At 54.6% G+C, this 20,732-nt stretch overlaps 1 protein-coding gene across 5 annotated transcripts in view; it reads left to right on the forward strand.

Annotated features, from left to right (window-relative positions):
• The first annotated feature begins 798 nt into the window (after window positions 1–798).
• Window positions 799–20,732, forward strand: part of TNRC6C (trinucleotide repeat containing adaptor 6C) — a 40,759-nt gene continuing 20,825 nt past the window's right edge. The window contains exons 1-4 of one of the 5 annotated variants that reach the window (XM_045572121.1): window positions 799–958; window positions 1,705–1,726; window positions 8,926–9,258; window positions 15,633–18,191. In XM_045572121.1, the coding sequence (XP_045428077.1) occupies window positions 818–958; window positions 1,705–1,726; window positions 8,926–9,258; window positions 15,633–18,191 (3,055 nt within the window). In that variant the 5' untranslated portion in view covers window positions 799–817. The remainder of the gene's footprint in view (window positions 959–1,704; window positions 1,727–8,925; window positions 9,259–15,632; window positions 18,192–20,732) is intronic. The other 4 variants (XM_045572119.1, XM_045572122.1, XM_045572118.1 and 1 more) reach the window with 4 other exon arrangements.

The raw sequence follows: 20,732 nt of genomic DNA on the forward strand, positions 1-20,732 counted from the left end.
CATCTGATACTCTGAGCCTAAGAGAGGCTGGTGTTAGGTGTGGGCGGGTTGAATGAGCAGCTGAGCCAGCACAGCAGAGGGCGCTGCAGCAGTACGGAGGCATGCTACCTCCTCCAAGGCCCCAGACACACGGGACATTGTCTGGCTCCAGTTCTCCAAAGATAATCTGTGTGTTTTCTTTGACGAGGGGCCCAGCGCACGAATTCCTGCACCTTGGGAGGAACTGTGGGCCTCAAGGCTGTGGTGGGCACAGGAGCAGGTCTCTGCCCATCCTCTGTGCCACCGCCTGACCCCTCCCACCGCAGCCCCCAGCCCCCTCTCTGCCAGCAGCCCTGCTCCCACCACTCTGCTCCCACACACTGACAGTGCCAGCCCCACTCATACCCGCTGATGGCACAGAGCTATTGGGGCTGGCACCATCAGTGGGTGTGAGCGGGGCCGGCACCATCAGCGGGCACAAGTGGTGGCTGCTGCCCTGATCACCCCTCAGGAGCAGTGGGAGGTGGAGAAGCCCTGAGGGGTGATCAGGATAAGTGCAGTCTGGGCCGGGGCTGTCACTGGCAGCATGTGCACGCTGGGTGGGACTGTGGTTCAGGGGAGCAAAGGATTTTCAGTAATCACCAGAGGCTCACCCCGATGACAGCGACTGGTGCCCGCCTTGGTCTGGCACTCCCATTCACCTGCTCCACCATCCCGCTGTGGCCGACACCTGCCATGTTTCGCGTCGCCCCCTGGTGGTCAGCATACCTCATACCGACTGGTTCCGTTGTTCCTCTGTTCGGTCTATTTGCATATTAGGGTTTTATATAGATTTAAGATGGACATTGTGCTGATGCCACTTTTCTTTCTATTTAACAGGGAGAAAGAACAAGAAACACAAAAAGAGGAACGTTTGATGGAAGAAAAGAAAAAGAAAAAGCAGGAAGAAAAGAAAAAGAAGGAAGGTGCTCAGAAAAAGGTTTGGCTGGAGTCGCTGCTTCATTGTCTTTGCGATCATCCCATGTTGCATTTGCATTGCCATGGCCATCACGTCCCAGAATTGCATTTCCTTACTTTTAGCAGTTAAGGTGCTGAATCTGTAATTAACAAAAGACAAGTCATTGCGCTATGAAATAAATACCGGTGGCCACCGTACCATGGCTTTCTTAAAGACCCACAAGTGGTAGAGCTGTGTTTCAAAGAAGTTTGATTGCGGTTATCGGAAGTAAAGATTAATGTTCATGCTGTTCTCCTTGAAATAAACTGTCCAGAACAACCATAGAGATGAGAAAAGGGCCATTCAACTGATTTTATTAGAAAAGTTACCAATACTTTTGGCAGCTTTAGCAAATGTTCCTTTACAAACCCTATTAGTAAACATTAAAAACGAAAAGCCCTGAGCCATGCTTGAGTGTATGGCATTTAACGTACCACGTGATGCCATTCACTTCGGTTTGGCCTCGTTTATTCAGCTTGTGGTTTAAACTGTGCCTATAGGTGCGTTACAGTACCGAGCACCAGTGCGCTCCCAGGCTGCCAAGTTCGCCTCCCAGCCAGTACTGGCACGTAGTCAGCAGCATGTAAACAGCGGGACTTCCCAGTAATAACTTCCATAAAGGAACAGGGAAACGCTGGTTAGAACCCCAGTATTAACGTGTTTGTGAACTTTCATAGGCGTGTACATCCTACACATCATTCCTAAAGAGTTTCTGATTTTTTTTTCAGGCTGCTGATCAAAAAACCAAAGGTAAGTTTATTTTATTTGGGGGGAAGGGGCACGTTTTATGGCAGTACCAAACTTTTTTTGATGAAGATGACTTTTTCTTTAATTGATGTAAAAACAAAGGGATCGACCTTATATCATTCACCAGGAAAAATCTTCCTTTATCGCTGGGCTTCCACCTGCATCTCATGGGCGTTTGTTTAATCTAAATGCCTAAAGAATGTCGTGTTAGTTTCTAAGAAATGCTTTATCATTTCCTTTGGTTTAATTTCCACCAGACAGGATTGAATTGGTCAGTGGCTTCCGTGTAAGCACTGAGGGGTACTAGACTCTTCCCAAGCTCTGACAGAGAGATGTGCTTTTTATGTGTTCCCTCTTTGCTTAGGAATATACATGATTTCTTTTTATTCTCCAAGTCCGGAATTTGCTTAGTGGGTGTTGGTGGAGACGTGATGCTCAGGTGACCAGGCTGCTCTGTGGTTTGTTCACATGAGTGAATTGGAAGTGCTACTCCGAGCCCCCTCGTTTTGTAACGTTATTTTATGTTCACATAAAGGCAGTTTCCAAGTTAGAGGAAGTTACGGTATTTGGCTCTAAAGGAAGCTGACCTTTCTGAGAAAAATTGATGGGATTACCTGCTCAATCCCAGTGGCGCTCGGGCAGGTTAGGCTGGGCGAGGGGTCCTCTGCCGTTCTCACAGGGGACAGCCCAGCAGCACTGCCTCAGGCCCGCGGCCATCCCCTCCTCCGGTTCTTGAGATGCTGCTGCGGGAAAGGACGCTGTTCCGGAGAGCGGGGAGCGGGGCCTGAGCGAGGCTGGGTGCGGAGCCTCCTGAGGGTGCGTGAGGGGCTGCGGGGTGAGGAGGACCCAGTGCAATGGCCTGGAGGGGCGGCTGAGGCTCCCCACACGGAGCAGCGCTGGCCCAGGCGCTGGCCGGAGCGGGTCTTCAGGCCACGACCACCGGGGCGGCGCCGCAGGGAAGGCGCCTTTTCGAAGCGCAGGACGAGCGCTTGTCTGAGTCCCTCCCCCAGCCCGCCTTCTCTGCCGACTGGGCTCCCTCTCCTGGCAGGTGGTTGGAGTCCACACTTTAGGGGGGAAAATATCCCAGGATTATTGCTATTCCACATTTTATTAAAGAACACGCGCACACACGAGTCTTCTGCAGGGGCAGTGCACGCGCCCCCAGAGGACAGGCCCTGGGCTTGATTCCCCTTCAGCCAGCCTCGTTCCTGGAGAGCAGGGTGCGGTTTGCAGAGCTCGGTCAGGGCCTGGGCATGGAGAGTGGAGCTGGCTGGCCGGGAGCTGTGGCTGCCACTCAGGGCTTCCCTCATGGCTGTCCCCTGTGCTCCCTCATCCGGGCATCCCAGGTGATGGCACAGGCTAAACGGTACAGAAAAGCCCCTACTAATGCTCTGTTGGTCACATGGCTTTACCATAGGCTGTTGCCAGATATTTCTGTTTTAATCTTTTAAATCAGCCAGCTGTTGTTCAGAAACATGGCTTTATGATGAGCGGCACGGTGTAATGCCTTTTGGAGAGGTAACTGTAACAGTGGAGAGGAAATGTCTCTACACGACATTTCCCATTAGCAGCAGACACTGAGTTAATGTAGTTAGTAGGTAATGAGTCTGTGCTCATTTTGAGTTGTGCTCCAAAAGTTGCCATGGTGACAGATCAGCCAGAAGCTGTCAACAGAACAAACAGAAGGCCACTGCTGTACCCCCTGGGACTGCTGATAAGCACGCAGATGGACCCTTGTTGCTCAGAGCTGTCCCTCCTGTGTCTCGCTGTAAGGGGCTTTCTCCTCCAGCTTTGCTGTGGCAGGACCCCTGGCTGCTCTAGCAGGAGAGCAGTCTCTCTGAGAGTCACGTTTGCAGTCAGTCAGTCATGCATGTCTGAGTACATTTAAATATACAATTTTAAGAAACTCCGTATCTTTGGGTATATATTCTGAAATGGATGGAATTAATGCAATATTTTTAAACATTTTTTTTCTTTCACTGTCTTGTTTTTGCATAAGAGAAATTTCATGCTTTACATACAGAACTTCTTAAGTTCTCAGATGCCATCAATTATAGGACATACCATCCTATATAATAAAAGGCTAATGTGCAGAATGACGGAACAATGGTTTGCTATGATGTGCACTGACCACCAGGGGGCAGATGCTCGACGCAGGAGCTATTTCCTGATGGCCAGTGTGCTCCCACAGGGGGAGCACCACTTAGCCAGAAGCCGGGCGTAAGGCTGGCGAGCACAGTGGCAGTGGTGGGAGCCGCTCCTGCCTCCACAGTAGCCCCCAGACTGGGAGAGGACGCAGGCCGGGCTGAGGGACCCCGCCCCCAGTACACAAATTTTGTGCACCAGGCCTCTAGTTGATTTAATAATGTTCTATTGATAGAGTTTGAAGTTGAAACTACATTAAGTTTATGTACCAATTGTAAGATGCATCCACATTTCAGAAATAAGACACGAAGATGTGTGGCCAAAATGTCCCTCTAGGGCACATGTGTCAAACACAAGGCCCACGGGCCAAATCCGTCCCGCCAGGCCTTGCAATGTGGCCCGCACCGCGCTGTCATCACTGCACTCCGCTGCGTTTCCATCACAATGACAGTTTATGACTGTTCAGTAAACCATTCGGCCTGCGATTTAGGCTGGATTTTAGATTTTGGCCCCTTCTCTGATTGAGTTCGACACCCCTACTCTAGGTTAGCATTCACCAATAAACAGTTACTTTTAGAGTATCCTCTGACCCATTGCAGGCCTTCCTGCCAGCACACGTTAGGCTAACTGGTGGCCTCTGACATTCCAAGTGAGGGTGTCCCGGTATCGTCAACACCATTAGGAGGAAACCACGTGGAATGCCTAGCTCACACCACATACCCCACGGTCTGGTGGTTGAAAGGTTTAAATGGAAGAGTTGCTAAAAAACCTGTGCTCCTCACCACAGCTCAGTCGATGAGAACAGAAACCGCTGTTGCTGTTTTAAGCAGAAATGAGTTTAAGTACAGAAACTTGGGTGCTTATAAAGTCCCAGAGGCCCGGTGCACAGATTCGTGCACTGTGTGGGTGTAGCCTGCGGGGAGCAGCCACTATCCTGGTCAGCCGATTGTGCTTCCCCTGTGGAAGCACACTGACTGCCAGGGGCAGCTCCTGCATTGAGCGTCTGCCCCCTGGTGGTCAGTGCTTGTCATAGAGACTGGTGGACCGGTGGTTCTGGTTGCTCCTCTGTTCAGTCGCTGGGCTTCTATAGAGAGATTGTGAGGCCAGAGGAAGGACTCCCAAAGCATCCTCCCAGAAAGCCACTCTGGGCAGGAATCAGCTGTGACCCCGAGGCGCAACCAGTTCTCTCACCACCTCCAGGCTGCGCTGCCCCGGCTGTGAGTCCCCGCTTCCCACTGAGCGGCCCGCAGTCCCACTGTGCAGTCCGCAGTCCCACTGAGCGGCCCGCAGTCCCACTGAGCGGCCCGCAGTCCCCTGTGCGGCCCGCAGTCCCACTGTGCGGCCCGCAGTCCACTGAGTGGCCCGCAGCCCCACTGAGTGGCCCGCAGTCCACTGAGCAGCCCGCAGTCCACTGAGCGGCCCGCAGTCCCACTGAGCGGCCCGCAGTCCCACTGAGCGGCCCGCAGTCCACTGAGCGGCCCGCAGTCCCACTGAGCGGCCCGCAGTCCCTTGTGCGGCCCGCAGTCCCTGTGCAGCCTGCAGCCCACGGCCTCACTGTAACATGTCATTGGGCTTTTCCTTTCACATCATATAAACTCTGACAGTGCGCTGGATGCCAGGCGCTGCTATAAGTGGCTCTTTATGGGCATTACTCCCCAGAGGGCCCTCTCAGTAGGTATTGCTACCCCACTTGATCCCCGCTTACCCACACTTCACAGCTGGCGCCGCGGAGGGCAGAGCCTCCGCCTCAGGAGAGGAAGTGCCTGGTGGCCTCCCAGAGCGGAGGCAGTGAGCTTGGGAAGGTGGGCACAGCTGGGGGGGACGGGGGCTGTGGTGGAAAGGACGGCATTTTCTCATTAAGCTGGAGATGGCACTCGAGGTTTGTTGGTGATTTCATCTTTACATCTTTTTGTACATTTCAAATATTTCCAAATTAAAAAAAGCAAGGAGTGTCTTGGCAGTGTGACCGTGTGACAGTGGGAAGGGCCCAGTGCGTGGGCACCCCAGGCCCCTGCTCTGTGGAGCCTGGGAGGAGCGTCAGGTGGATCAGAGGAAACGTGCCCTGGCCAGTGTGTTCCCGCGTCTACAGGAGTGTGCTGCCGCTGCGGGCCAGGTTACCATGGTTACTGTGCTTCCCGCACCTGGAAAGGGGATGTCAGACAGGGCCACCTGGCTCTAGAGCTCCCACAGACAGGGTCTGGATCAAGTCACTGGCTTGTTTGTCACATCCGTTCAGCTCTCCGTGAGTTTGTCGTCAGAGGAGCCTGCCCCTAGAGAACTCCTCATAGTGGCTCCAGACTTCCTGTTCCATAACTTATAACTCTTTGTAGGATCGCTCTGAAGATCCCATCTTCCCTCACTAGACTGTAAACTACAGGGACGGGAACCCTATCTCTTTATTTTCCTCCGTGCACCCCGTGCCTGGCACAAAGTGGGCATCATTAGCTATTGCCCATGAGTAACGAGGAGAGGGTGAGTGGGGCGCCCCACGCTGTGAGAGGAGAGTGACAGGCCGTGAGAAACGAGTGTCCCCCCTCTTCCCTGCTTCTCCCGCTCAGCGCCTGTGGGGCTGCTGATGCGACCACTGTCATTTGTCTTCCCGGACTGGGAGCTCGGAGGCAGGGGTTCACTGCAGCATCCCCCGTGTCCGGACGCGCTGGGGGAGAGGGGGAGGGGTGCCGCGCAGGGTGAGGTCAAAGGGCAGGGAAGTGGTTCAGTCACATAAGGGGGTCTGGTGACCGCCCTGCACTGGGAGAGCACCGGGCACAGCGGTGGGGCCTGGAACAGCCCGAGCGGCAGGGGCCTTGTCACGGAGCTGTGCCTCCGGCCGTGTGGACAGCGGACTGAAGGGGCAGCGGTTGGAGGTATGGGTGGCCCAGCGAAGGGATGGCCGCCTCAGCGTCTGGAGGGCCACTAGAACAGGGAGTGACCAGGCTGCTGGCAGTTGGGCTGGTCAGCCAGGGGGACTCCTTCCATCTTGGTCTAGAGGTGACCGGGTGGCTAGAAGGCGCTCCTCCAAAGAGAGTCCTCTGTGCCCAGGGACAGCGGGGCCTCCTGCGGAGTGGCTGTGTGGAACGGCCACAGTATAAGGTGACAGGGCCCTCCCTGGAAAAGCTCCGCTGAAAGCAGAAAACTGTCTGAAAGGAAGTTGTGTGAGAAGACCGGCCTCACTGACTAGTGACTTCACACACCCCGTCACCATTTAAAAGACAAAAGACAGTGAGCGCATGTTAGGCCCAGGAGCCTGGCCCCGAGTTCCAGCTCGCTGGAAGGGTGTTTGGTTGGTTGGTTGATTGTTGGTTTTTTTTTTTTTTAATGTATTTTATTGACGTCAGAGAGGAAGGGAGAGGAGAGAGAGAAACATTAGTGATGAGAGGGAATCCTAGATCGGCTGCCTCCTGCACACCCCACACTAGGAATCCAGCCCACAACCCGGGCTGTGCCTTGACCTCCCAGTTCATAGGTCACCGCTCAACCCCTGAGCCACACCGCTGGGCATACTGAAAGGTTTTTGATTTTAGTATGCAGTTACTAGCTGGTTGCTATTGTAACTTTTCTAAATAAAACATAAGGTTCACTGACGACTCAAAACCAAGCTAGCCCTGACCTGGTAACTTGGTTGGTTAGAGTGTTGTCCTGGACACCAAAAGGTTGTGGGTTCAATACCCGGTCAGGCCACATATCGGTGTTGTGGGCTCCATCCCTGGTCGGAGCATGTGTGGAAGGCAACCAATTGATATTTCTCTCTCCCTTCCTCTTTCTCTAAAAATCAACTAAAAACATATCCTTGGTGAGATTTTTAAAAAGAAGAAAATCACCCAAAACTCCCCTTGCCCTCACGTGGCCTGCTGTGTGTGGCGGGTGAGCCGGGCTGTCTAGGAGGGGGGTCAGGGTTGCTCTGATGCCCACGCTGTGCCTTGGGCAGCAGCTGATGGAGAAGTTGGGATCTGTGACTGTGTGGCTACCCAGCACCTGCCTGTTGGATCTGCTGATACGAAGAGGTCAGATTGCCAGATCTGCCACTTGTCCGGTGGAAGCCGTGCTAGTTGGCTGCTTGTTTGAAAGATCTGGCTTACCGTAAGCAGGTCTTTCTGTGGCATTCCCTACACGTCTGCGATAGGCACAGAACTAGGAATGTGTCCATTACTCAGTATAAAGCTGAGACATCCACAAATTACGTAAGTAGAAAGGAATTTTTTCAAATGAGATACAGTAGCGTTTACTGGCTGTGACTGTTCCAAATGCAAGGCGGCGGCTGCGGGGCCCAGGCCCCCTGTGCTCTGGCATGAGGTCATCGCTCTCCGCTCCTGCCTGTGCTGCTGAGTGACTGAGCCTTGGCCACCAGCTGCCTGGCAGCCTGGCTGTCACTGCCGTGTTGCCCCTGCCTTCTCTCCCAGGGAGGGATGGGAGTGAGGTGGGCGTTTGCACCTCCAGTGCTCTCGTTACCCCAGGGATCCGGAGTGCATCCGACATGCTTTCAGACTGCCACCAGCTAAAACAAAATGTCCGCTCTTAACGGTGGACACCTGGCTCCCTTCGTTTGGAGAAATGCTGGCCGAGAGCCGCGGTTGTCTGAGTGCGGCCCAGGCCCAGCAGCTTCCCCATCGCGTGCGGCTTGTCAGAGGGGCGGGGCCCGGGTGGTGAGCATGCAGTGGCGCACGTAGATGATAATATAATGCGCAGCTGGCATTAGATGGTGTTATTACCCATAACATTCCGCTTAAAAACAAAGCGCAGGCTTGTAGTCTGCCTTCCCTCCAACCCCGAGTTCCCTCGGTGGGGCCAGGAGTTGGGCCTTAGCCCTCGTGCTGACTCTGATGCAGCTGGAGTGAGACCTGCTCTGATTAACACCCATTTCCCAGAGGAGGAAACTGGGAAAGAGCCACAGGCAAGATGGCGGGTACTCATAGGAGACCGGCTCTCACTCAGTCTGTGCCCAAAGCACCTCATTGTCATCTCTCAGTTGTTTTGTTTCGTTTTGTTTTGTTTTCTCCGGTTTGGGTTGGGTGTAGGAGGTGTTATTAAAGTGTTGGGGTCTTTTCCTTTTGTCCTCACAGTGCCAGAACCTACCAAGACCTGTTCCAGCCAGCCCCAGCCTGCCGGTACCGGGACCAGTACTTCCACCAGCACTCTCTCCAGCAGCAGCAATGGCAAGCGCGCACCTGCCGGCGGCCAGCAGCCAGCTGTGTCCCGCTACCTGCCTCGCGAGGTGCCTCCACGCTTCCGCCAGCAAGAACAGAAGCAGCTACTGAAGAGAGGCCAGCCATTGCCCCCGGGGGCTCTGACCAGTGTGAGCCCCACGCAGGGCGCTGGGCCCGCAGGGGTGAGCCCTCCTCCCCTCCCTGGAGCCGGAGCGCAGCAGCCGTCGCAGCCCAGCAAGCTCCAGCCAGGTGAGACCACGAAGGCGCTCTCCTCCGGGCTCTGTGCTGCTGTCCAATTGACGGAATAGAAGAGGACACCGTGGGTCCATCGGCAGTGTACATAGGATAGAGCTAGCTGGATAGATGTTAGATAGATAGATGATAGATAGATAGATAGATAGATAGATAGATAGATATGTAGATAATAGGCTGGTAGGGAGCTAATGGATAGATAATAGGTAGAATTCATTTCCGTTAGGTTTTGAAGTTTAATTCCCTTCCCCCTCCTATTCCTAGGACTTACTATTTCCCATGTTTTCGGGCATTAGCTGCTGTGTTGCTCACAGAAAGCGAAGGTCTGCAGGCAGCCAGTGACCTCGGCAGTGAGCCGAGCCCCTCAGGAGACTGCAGTGAGGCCTCGCCGGGTCACTAGGCGGGCGCAGGGCCGCACGCTCTTTGCAGGGAGGCGATGGCGTTGTATGGGGATGGGCGTTCTGGCTGTACCGTCTGGCCCTGAAGCCAAACCTGCCAGCAGCTCGGCATGCAGTCCTCGGGTTCTGACCCCCCTGCTTCTGCTGGGTCTGCCCGCAGCACCTCCCGCTGCTCTCGGCTCCGGAGAACTGCGCTTGCTCCTGCTCTCCAGCTTCCTGGGGTCACGTCTCCTGTCTGTCGCCCGTTCTGGCTTCTGGGCCTTAGGGGTTTGGACTGTACAAGAGCTTGGCTGAAGTTCGGAGTGTTTGGAAGGGAGCAGGGTGCTGTGGGAACGGCCACACTTCCGTGTGCCCTGAGCCTCTCCGCTTGGACGCTGGCACTGGCCCGGCGAGGGCACCAGGTTTGCTGACGGCAGTGAAAGTCAGGCCTGCGATTGGAGAAGCCAGGAGGCTTCTCGGATTCGATCGGAATTTAAAAGAAACATGTCACAGGTCATATTAACATGTTCTTCTTTCAGACGGTGACCTAATATGGGGAATAATTGCTATATGACACAGAAGTATTTATAGTGTATTTCTCAAAACTGTGACTTTGTGGTATATTTGGAACAAATATTTTTAGACAGTTTTGCTATCTCTTCAAATAGTCTTGACTATCCTGCTAAGTTCCTGGGCAAGGGGATTGCAGCCTTTCTGCTGTTTCTTTCTCCCCTGCTGGTGTAACGGAATGGGTCAGTGGTCTGCGCTGGCTCTAATGCCCCATAACCTGTGCTAACAGTGGCTCCGGGTTTCCTGGCCCCGGGAGAGGGGTAGTGCGTACACGTGGTTCCAGAAGAGGGTCGTTCTCTCCTGCTGTTTTCTGTCCAGACTGTGTCTGAGGCTGAGCCCCCAATTCCAGCACAGAGAGCTTTCCTCGGGTTGAAGACCCCCCCCTTCCTTTGTGCGACGGGAACAGTGGGCCGTGTGCTGGCTGCCCTGTGCGGTGCAAACAGCCTCGGTGGCTGTGAGAGATGGAGTCAGAAAGTAATTAGGAGTTGGACACTTGCCAATTTGCATATGGCGCTCGTTTGGGATACTGGAGCGAGTGTCGGTATGCCACATGTTTGGGGGTTGGGGAGGGAGAAGGAAGCTGGTGGAAACAAAGGCGGCGAGAGGACGGCGGTGTGTGCCCGCGGCCGCAGCGGGCGCCATGCTCCTGGCTGGCTTTCAGCGAGCAGGCCGGCAGCGGCTGGGACCAGGGCCTGGATAAAATGTGACAATTGGAGAACTGAAAGGAGGGACGATCGGTTTGGTGTCAGCTGCAATTAGATAATCAAAGCTTTCAAGTCCTTTGTGGGCGCCTCCCCCGCTGCAGGAGAGGAAGGGCTGCCAAGCCTGCCGCTGCGGCCGAGGGCCCTGCAGGTGCCTGCATCCAGGTGACCCCATTGCAGGCGAACAAGCAGCTGGCTTGCAAGGTAGCGTCTCCGGGGAGTGGAGGCCCAATTCTGCATGTATTTCTGCCCCATCGGCCCTGGCAGAGGAGATGAAAGGCACAGGGAGCAGAGTGTGTGTTTGTGCCATGTCAGCGTGTGACATGCCATCCGGAAAGCAGCTCGGTCACACTGATAAAATGGAGTCTCAGGCAGCTGCTGCAAGCAGCCGGGCAGGGCAGCGCAGGGCCTTCCCATCGGCGTCCTTGGCACTGGCCGGTCTCCCAAAGGCGCAGGCGGCTTGTTTGGCCCCCACTTCCATCGGCGGGACAGGCTGTCAGCGGAGGAAGCACACTCCTGTGCTGCTCGTTTGTGGCTTCTCCGATGCCCCACTGTTGTTTCAGTAAACCTTCCCCCCACGCCGGCACTCCGCTCAGCATTTCCTGGGTCTCCGCTGGGGAGATGGGGTCAGGTGTCCCTCTGTCAGCGGTGGCATCTGGATTGAGCGCTCCCTGAGGCTTTGTTGTGGCTGTTGTTGCTAATCGTCACCGAGGTCTTTTCCCACGGACCCTCTTTCTACAGTGGAAAGGAGGGAGACAGAGAAAGGAAAACATCACTGTGAGAGAGACACCGACTGGCTCCTCCCACACGTGGCCTGACCAGGCGGGGGACTGAGCCTGCTGCCAAGGTATGTGCTCGTGACCGGAATTGAACCTGGGACCCTTCAGTCCACAGGCCAGTGCTCTCCCCACTGAGGGCTCTGACTCTGAACTGGTGAGGTGGGTGTGAGTGCGCACACGTGTGAGGCAGGTTCCAGAAGAGTGTCTGTCCTGCTGTTCTCTGTCCGGACTGTCTGAAGCAGAGCCCGCTTCCGGCCCTGAGAGCTCTCCGGCCTCCTTAGGTTTCCACAGCAAATGCAGTGGAGGGTCAGGTGTGTGGCTCCCCGAAAGCTCCGAGCAGCTGGATGTGAGCCTGTCCCGAGGACTCTGTCCCCACTGCGCCTGGGTCAGCGCGCTCACAGCTGTGGAAGGCAGCTCCGGAGTTATTCTTTATAACATATAGATATTACTCTGTAATTTCCGTTGGCAGGTGGTGGTGATAAAGAATGAATTATGTCCTATTTGTCAGTGTTACGACTAATTAAGCATTCTGCACACTTCTGAGTAAATCTTGTGCACGCTTCCCTATCTGATTAATGTGATACCTAATTACGATTTTGCTTACTGTAGCTTGTGTAAGCTCTTTGTTAAGTACTTTTCCTTGAAAAAATAGATCTTAGTGTCATTAACATTTTAGAATTTGAAAATGAAAAAAAAAAGAAAGTTCTCTCTTTAAATGATGCTGTCATGTAATCCTTTTTCATTTAATTGCTGAAGACAGTCCGTTACATAGATTGTCATAGACACTATTTTTAGAACCTGTGAGCCATTTAAACAGCAGAGGAAAGAACGGCGTTATACACAAACTTCAGTCCTTTTTCTCTTTAAGGCTGGTTTTAGGGGAAATTATTTGGATAATAGAACAGTAGAGTGGAAAGAGCACGAGAACTTTATTCTGGAAATGCAGGCTATTAGTTACACTCCTTTTCCTGCCCGCCCTGAGCCTGCCGCCACTGTGAGTGACGTGACGGGAGAGGCCCGGTCCTGCGCGGCGTGTGCCGGGGTCTGTGCCCCACGGACGGGCTCTTGCTCTGAGCAGGACTGCTGAGCTCACAGGTGGACGAGGCCTGGTCTCGTCTCAGAGGACAGTCCACGCTGCGGAGACACGGGATCGGAGGCATGCCTGGCTTTCGCTTTTCCTCCTTGCACTTTGTCCCTTTATCCGTTTCCGTCTCACGGGGTTTAAAATGGGGACCCGCTCTGTCCTCTGCGGGCTGAGGCCGTGCTGTGTGCCTCCGGGCCTGCTGTGTTTGCCGCTGGACTGAGAAGACGGTGAGTGGCATTTGCAGATCACACTCCGTCTGTATTTGAAGACCATAAATACTGCATTAAAATGATAACTCTTCTTTCTGGTTTTTAAGACCTTTCCAGCTCTTAAATACATTTTATGTTCAAACTATAATTTTTTAAAAGTCAATGGAATAATTTCCTCGGGTGACGATTAGCAAAAAATAATAATAATTTTTAAAACAAAGTAAAACGGTACGATTCCTCAGGAACTTACACATAGGACTGCCATGTGACCCAGCACCCACTTCCGGGTGTGGACCCAGAAGAACGGAAAGAGGGCCTGGGACAGATGTGCATGTACTCGTGTTACCCAGCGTTAGCCACAACTGCCACCGCGCGGAAACACCGACGGGCCGTGGTGGGTGAACAGATAAACCACCTGTGGTCTAGGCATGCAGTGGCATGTTACTCAGCATTCTGACACACGCTAGAAAGGGATGGACCTGAGGACATCATGCTCAGTGAAGTCAGCCGGTCACAAAAGGACAAACACTGTGGTTCCATGTGTAGAGGGCCCGGAGCAGCAGTGCACAGAAAGGGGGGGCGTGGTGGCCAGTGTTGGGTGGGCGGAGTTTCCGTTTAGGTGATGGACAGTGGCGGTGGCCGCACATGTGAATGCACTGAAGTCACTCAGAAGCGGTGAACGTGACCGTGTGTGTGGGACACTTTACCACAGTAAGAAGTGCACTGGCGTTCGTGGCGGGGCTGAGGGCAGGGTGCAGACACGTGCTGGTGTTTTGCTGACTCTCGTGGTGAGGGGCAGCAGAGGGAGGCTCTCGGAGCCCCTGGCTTAGAGCCTAGAACCTTCAGGATGTGCCGTTAGTTCCTCCACATCTTTCTGAGCTGAGAACGGCCAGGCCGCTCCCCCGGCGGTTGCTGCAGCTGGAACTCCGATCGGTTCTATATGTTTATCCTTTGGTTTGCCCAGGACACATTTATTGGTTGCCTGATGTGTGGCAAGCATTATGGATATGAAACCAAAGATACCATCCGTGTCCTGAAGAACCTCACCTTCAGAAATTAAGCTAATTCAGGGATTATATATATATATATATTTTTTTTTTAAATATATTTTTATTGATTTTGTACAGAGAGGAAGGGAGAGAGATAGAGAGTCAGAAACATCGATGAGAGAGAGTCATCGATCAGCTGCCTCTTGCACACCCCCTACCGGGGATATGCCCGCAACCAAGGTACATGCCCCTGACCGGAATCGAACCCGGGACCCTTCAGTCCCCAAGCCGACGCTCTATCCATTGAGCCAAACCGGTCTCGGCAGGGATTATATTTTTTTAATCACACCAAATCTTCGTTCTTACCAAGTTGTCACATTTTTCTGACAACAAAGATGTGCTCTTTTAATTATATTCCTACGACTTCTGAACATGGGGCTCTCACTGTGGCTACCGTTTGGGATTCTATCTGTTACCTCATTTGATATCCCATTTAAGCATTTTTCAGTTTTTTAAACTAGAAGAAAGTACACAGAAATAAAGCTACCCTCACAGTAAGATTTGGCCTGCCCTGTTTCGTTCAGACCTCTGTGTCAGAGATGTTACAGATAGCGCGGCCCCCCCCCCCCCGTTCTGCCCCGGACGGCACCAGCGGCATCGGAGCGTGTGCGGCGTCTCTTCCCCGTTGGGGTGCCTTTCGCTCGGAGGCGGACAGGGATCGTTTCCCCCTCTCGCCGGCCTCTTGGCTTTTCTCTCGGTTTGCTCTTTGTTCTGTGGTGCTCTCCGTCCGTGCTCCCCCTTCCTGTCTGCGGCTGTTTTCAGCGTCCTGTGTGATGTGTCACCGCGCTCTGATGTCACCGCTGACTCGGTGTGTCTGCCGTAGGAAGGCACAGGGAGTGTCCCAGGCCATAGAGATGGTCTCCTGTGCTCCCTTAGTAAGAAGTTTTGCTTTCATCATTCGGTCTTTATTCCATCTAGAGTTATTTTTGTGTATGAAATGAAATCGTGATCGAGAGGGGAAGGGGGAGAGAGAAATATCAGTGATGAGAGAGAATTGTTAATTGGCTGCCTCCTGCGTGCCCCCCACTGGGGATCAAGCCCACAACCCAGGTATGTGCCCTGAAGTGGAATTTAACCGTGACCTCCTGGTTCATAGGTCGGTGCTCAACCACTGAGCCACACTGGCCAGGCAGTTACAATTCTTTTCTACTAATGAGCTGCCTAGCCTCTGCATGATACTGGAGCCCGAGTCTCCAGAAAAACAACGATTATTCTCAAACGCAGAGACCTTGTCGATGCCCAGTCTCGCAGAGGGCTGCTCTAGTGCTGCCAAGGGGCACGCCTTTTCACGAGGCTAGACTTCAGCGAAGCAGGCCCTTCCGTCCAGAGGCTCTGAGTGCCAGTGTGCGTGTGGGCATCGGGCCTTCGCAGGGGGAGGAGAGGACAGTGCGGTGGTAGGAACTAATTCAGTTGTAGCAACACAAACTCGTTTTTAAATGGGAGCTATTAAAAGACAAACAGCTTTTTTCTCTAAGTCCTATTTTTAGCATTTGTCATTCAGAACTGAAAACTTGAAATAATGAGCTTCCCCCAAAGACGAGCTAACAGTTGATTCATGACAAACGGGAGGAAAATTAATTGGGGTTCGTTCATCTCTTCCAGATCCCAGTCACGGCGGATTGGCGGATCATTATGAGAGTTCCCCCTGGGCACAGCCGCCCGCGTTCCGGAGTGAAGCCGGCTGCAGCTGGGAGAAAGTGGTCATAGACAGGACCGACTCGGAGGCCTGGCCCTCCATCCCCGGGGCGGGGCCGGAGGCGGCCTCAGCATGCACTACGGACACTGACTGCGCCCCCCAGGGCGGCGCGGAGAGCAGCAGCATGGCGACGGCGAGCGCCCCGGGCGGCTTCACGGGGCACGCCAAGAAGACCAATGGCAGTAACGGCACCAATGGCACGCTGGTCCAGAGCCCTCCGAACGCCAGTGCCCTGGGCGCAGGGGGCGCCAACGGCAGCGGCAGCACGGCCCGAGCGTGGGGCGTGGGCGCGGGCTCCAGCTCCGGCCTCGCCCACTGCGCGCTGGGCGCCGGGGAGGGGAAAATGGACAGCCTGCTTGCCGAGGGAAGAAGTCAGAACTGCTGGGGCGCTTCCGGCCCCAGCGCTGGCATGAACCTCAACCTTAACCCCAACGCCAACCCAGCCGCCTGGCCTGTGCTCGGACATGAAGGAACAGTGGCCACGGGCACCCCTTCCAGTATTTGCAGTCCGGTCAGTGCCATAGGTCACAGCGTGGGCAGCCAGAACGGGACCCCGCTGGGCGCCTGGGGGAGCTTGCTGCCGCCCGAGAGCACAGAGCCGCCAGCACCCGCCTCTCAGAACGTGTCTTTCAGCGCACAACCTCAGAACCTTAACCCTGATGGACCAAGCAACACTACCGCCGCGAGCTCCTCGCCGAACCCCGCCAATGCAATGCAGACCAACGGGCTGCCCAACTGGGGCCTGGCCGTCGGCATGGGGGCCGTCCTCCCGCCCCACCTGCAAGGCCTTCCTGGTGCTAACGGGTCGTCAGTCTCTCAAGTGGGCGGGGGCGGTGACGGGATCGGCAGTTCCGTGTGGGGACTGTCTCCCGGCACCCCCGCTGCCGGAAGCAGCGCTTCTGGGTTCGGCCAGGGGAGTGGAGACACTGTGAGCTCAGCATTAAGTGCTAAACAAAACGGATCCAGCAGTGCCGCGCAGAAGGAAGGGAACGGGGGCACCGCCTGGGACTCGGGGCCTCCCGCCGGCCCCGGGATCCTCGCCTGGGGGAGGGGCCGTGGCAGTAACGGCGTCGGGGGTATCCATTCGGGAGCGTGGGGCCACCCCAGCCGCGGCACCGCCAACGGTGTGAATGGGGAGTGGGGGAAGCCCCCAAGCCAGCATTCCAGTGGTGAGGCCGGCGGGAAAGGATCGACAGGGTGGGACAGCCCCGCGGCCGGCAGCCAGAACCCCGCCCTGCAGCCCGGCGGGGAGCACGGGAGCGCCTGGGCCAAGGCCGCCCCCTCGGGGGCCCCGGCCAGCGCCGGCAGCAGCGAGGGCTCCTGCGGCCACGGCGAAGGCGGCGCCGGGAGGGACGGGGCCGAAGGCCGGCGGCGAGACAAAGGGGCCCTGGACCAAGGGCACGTCCCGCTGCCGAGGAACGATCTGGACCCCAGAGTCCTGTCCAACAGCGGCTGGGGACAGACGCCCGTGAAGCAAAACACGGCCTGGGAGTTCGAAGCGTCCCCGCGGTCCGAGCGGAAGAACGACAACGGGACGGAGGCCTGGGGCTGTGCGGCGCCGCAGCCTCCACACTCAGGGGGGAAGAGCGATGGGTCCATCACGAACAGTACAAATACCTCTTCAGTGTCGGGCTGGGTCAGCTCGCCGCCTGCTGCTGGGCCGGCAAACACGGGCTGGGGGGACGGCGGCGCCAGGGCGCCACACGGCCCCGGGGTCTGGGGGGACTCCATCGGCTCTGCTGCTGCTCCTAACGCTGCTGCTGCCAAGGGCGGCCACACCTGGAGTGGGACCGCCAGGCAGGAGGACAAGTCGCCCACCTGGGGTGAGCCTCTCAAGCCCAAGCCTCAGAACTGGGGGGACGGACAGAAGCCCACGCCAGCCTGGAGTGCCGGAGGCGGGGACTGGGCCGACCCCGCTTCCGTCCTCGGGCACCTGGGGGACGGGAAGAAGACGGGCTCCGGGTGGGACGCGGACGGCGGCCGGTCCGGCTCCGGCTGGAGTGACGCGCCCCGGCCTGGGCCCGGTGGCTGGGGCAATGGCACGAGCACAAAGGCGAACACGGGGGCGAACTGGGGAGAGTCCCTGAAACCCGGCCCCCAGCAGAACTGGGGAGGCAAGCCCCAGGACAGCAGCATGAGCAACTGGGGCGGAGCCGCTTCCGTGAAACAGACGGGGACAGGGTGGATCGGGGGGCCGGTCCCTGTCAGACAGAAGGACAGCAGCGAGGCCACGGGCTGGGAAGAGCCTTCTCCCCCGTCCATTCGACGCAAAATGGAAATCGATGATGGTACCTCAGCTTGGGGCGACCCGAGCAGCTACAACAACAAAGCTGTCAACATGTGGGACAGGAACAACCCGGGCCTCCAGGGCAGCGCCAGCGCCGCCAGCGGCTCCAGCATGGGTGACCTGCCGGCACCGCACCCCGCCAGCGCCCCGCTGACCCGCTCACCGCTGCTCGGTCCAGGTACGGAAGGGACTTGGGCTCTTTAGAGTGAGAAACGCTCGTTCTCACCCGCTGTGCATGCGTCCTCCCACCAGTGCTAACAGCCAGCGTCAGTGAGCCCCTGCAGCTAGTGTGGCGGTTAAGTAGCTGCCCAAGACGAGGCCCCAGCAGGCTCTGCCAGCTTCCTGCCGAGAGAGAGGCCCGGCCCCGGCAGTGGCCTCGGAGAGCTGGCCGATGCGCCCTCTGTCTGCATGCAGTCTCCGCGCTCAGTCGGTTTCCTGGGAGCGGGGGCTGGGGACCCACCCCAGATTCCTAGTGTGTTAGTGGAGGGAGCCCCCTCTCTGGTCGCTCCAGATTCCCACAGGGGTCTGATGTGTGCTCAGCCCGGAAACGAAGGTCCCTGCGTCCTGAGCAGGGCGTTATCCAGGCCCGTACGGAGAAGCATTCTGACATTTGCAGTGAGTCTGCAGACGCAGGAGAACCCTGAACGTTACAAAGAACGTTTTTGTGAATAACAAACCCTCACAGGAGACTCTCAGTCTGACAGTGAGGTTCCGGGAGTCTCCAGAAATGGGTCCTTTCATCCCTGAACGCTCAGGTCTCCCCAAAACGTGTAGATAATTTGAAAGGGATTGGGGCTGGAGTAGAATCCAATATGAAGGCCTTTATGGACTTGATCTGAGCTACCCTAGGAACCGTGGGGTGAGAGCATGGACTCTGGCTTGGGGTTGCCTCTTGCAACAGCAGGTAGAAGTGAAACAGCAGTGCACGTGCCGATCAGAACAACAGTGGCGGGTGCACTCCAGGCCATGTGGCCGGCTTTGGGAAAGATCCTTCCCTCAGCCTTCAGTCCCCTGAGGGGGACGGAGGTCAGACAAGTGGCACGAACCAGGCGGCTGAAAAGCAGCGCCCTGTGCCGCCTGGCTGAGCAGACTCCTCTGTGTGAGCTCCTCTCTGTCCCCGGCTGTCACCTGGGGAACGGCTCTGTGGCTAACCCTGCGCCGCACTTCCCGGCCGGCGTGAGCCCGTCTTACTAATGAGTGAGTCCCCGCGGTGCCAGCATGTGTGGTAGTGTTCGTTCCCGGCCCGTGTGTCCCCTGGGAGAAGGGAGGTCCCCACAGCTGGAGCCCTCCGAGCAGGAGAGCTTTGCCCGGAGCGGTAGGGCAGAGCAGGGCAGGAGGATGCAAACACCGCTTATCTTTGTATTTATTAATTATTTTTTATTAATTATTGCATTTTCATACGAACTCCTGTGCACCTATTATACTTTCGCCCTGCCCTGTATTTGAAGGACCATTTTTAAATTTTAATATTCATGTTCTAAAAATTTAAATATAAAGTAGAAATTTGTTCCACCTCATTAAGCCCAGCTTTAAACAGCCTCTATAAGATCATTAACGTAAAGGGTACCAAGTCACCTAGCAATCAGCACCGAACTGCGGAGATTACATCTATTTTAGCAGCATGTATTTAGGGTTATTTTCTGTCTACACGGCATCAAAATTACCTAGTCCACCTGCTCTTAGCATTTCTCCTGAGCCGTTGGCGCTTTCTGGCGGCGGTAGTTCGGCACTGAAGGTAAAATGTACTCTTTCCAAACCACCCTCAGGCGGAAGTAGGGAGCTTTCACTTTTTAGTAGGCAGTTATTTTTCCACTTATTTAAGATTTTGAAACATGCTGCTTTTGCAAATCATTTGCCTTCTATATAAAAATAGTCTGTAGACATTTCTGCTGCTTTAATAGGAATTAAAAACTCTTTGCAAAAATTAATTAACTACAATTACCATAGTCTTAAATGTTTATGTGTAGTTTGGATTTGTAGTTTTGCCTTTCAAAGATATGGAAGTAGAAGGATGACAAGTTTTAGGCGAATTCTTCATTTACTTGTAATTACCTATGATAAATCAGTATTTTTCCAACAGATTGGCCGTTAGCAACAGCTAAATTATTTTATCACTCCACAACACACATCATTTTTATCAGCTATGTTAATTTTCCTGATTTAATTTTGTCCCTTCAATTTGTAAAACTGCTTTTCCAAATATACATACACTATTGTTTTCTGTGTAATTACAGGTAATATTCTAGTTGACAACTGCTGACAATAACTGATTAGAGCTAGCTTCCCTGTTGGTGATAATTTACATAATATATTGCTCAGCATAGAGCTTGTAATTTAAAATGACTCATAGTTGCATGTCCTTTGGTCATTAATCAATATTATTGTATTTTATTAGAATAAAGAGTGGCACGGGGAGTGATTCCATGCTATTTTAGTCAGAGAATTAATGTTTTCTAATTGAGATGGCAATATCCATGTTGCAACCAAATAATTGAAAATCTGTGGTTAACTGCTTGCGTGTTATGCCTTCTGTTCCTCTATTCCAGTGGTCGGCAAACCTCAACTCGCGAGCCACATGCAACACAAAATACCACGGTCTGGGCGAGTCTATTTTGAAGAAGTGGCAGTAGAAGAAGTTTAAGTTTAAAAAATGTGGCTCTCAAAAGAAATGTCAAATCGTTGTACTGTTGGTTTTTGGCTCTGTTGACTGATGAGTTTG

This window comes from Pipistrellus kuhlii, unplaced genomic scaffold (genome assembly GCF_014108245.1).
Source record: "Pipistrellus kuhlii isolate mPipKuh1 unplaced genomic scaffold, mPipKuh1.p scaffold_m20_p_44, whole genome shotgun sequence".
NCBI lineage: Eukaryota > Metazoa > Chordata > Mammalia > Chiroptera > Vespertilionidae > Pipistrellus > Pipistrellus kuhlii.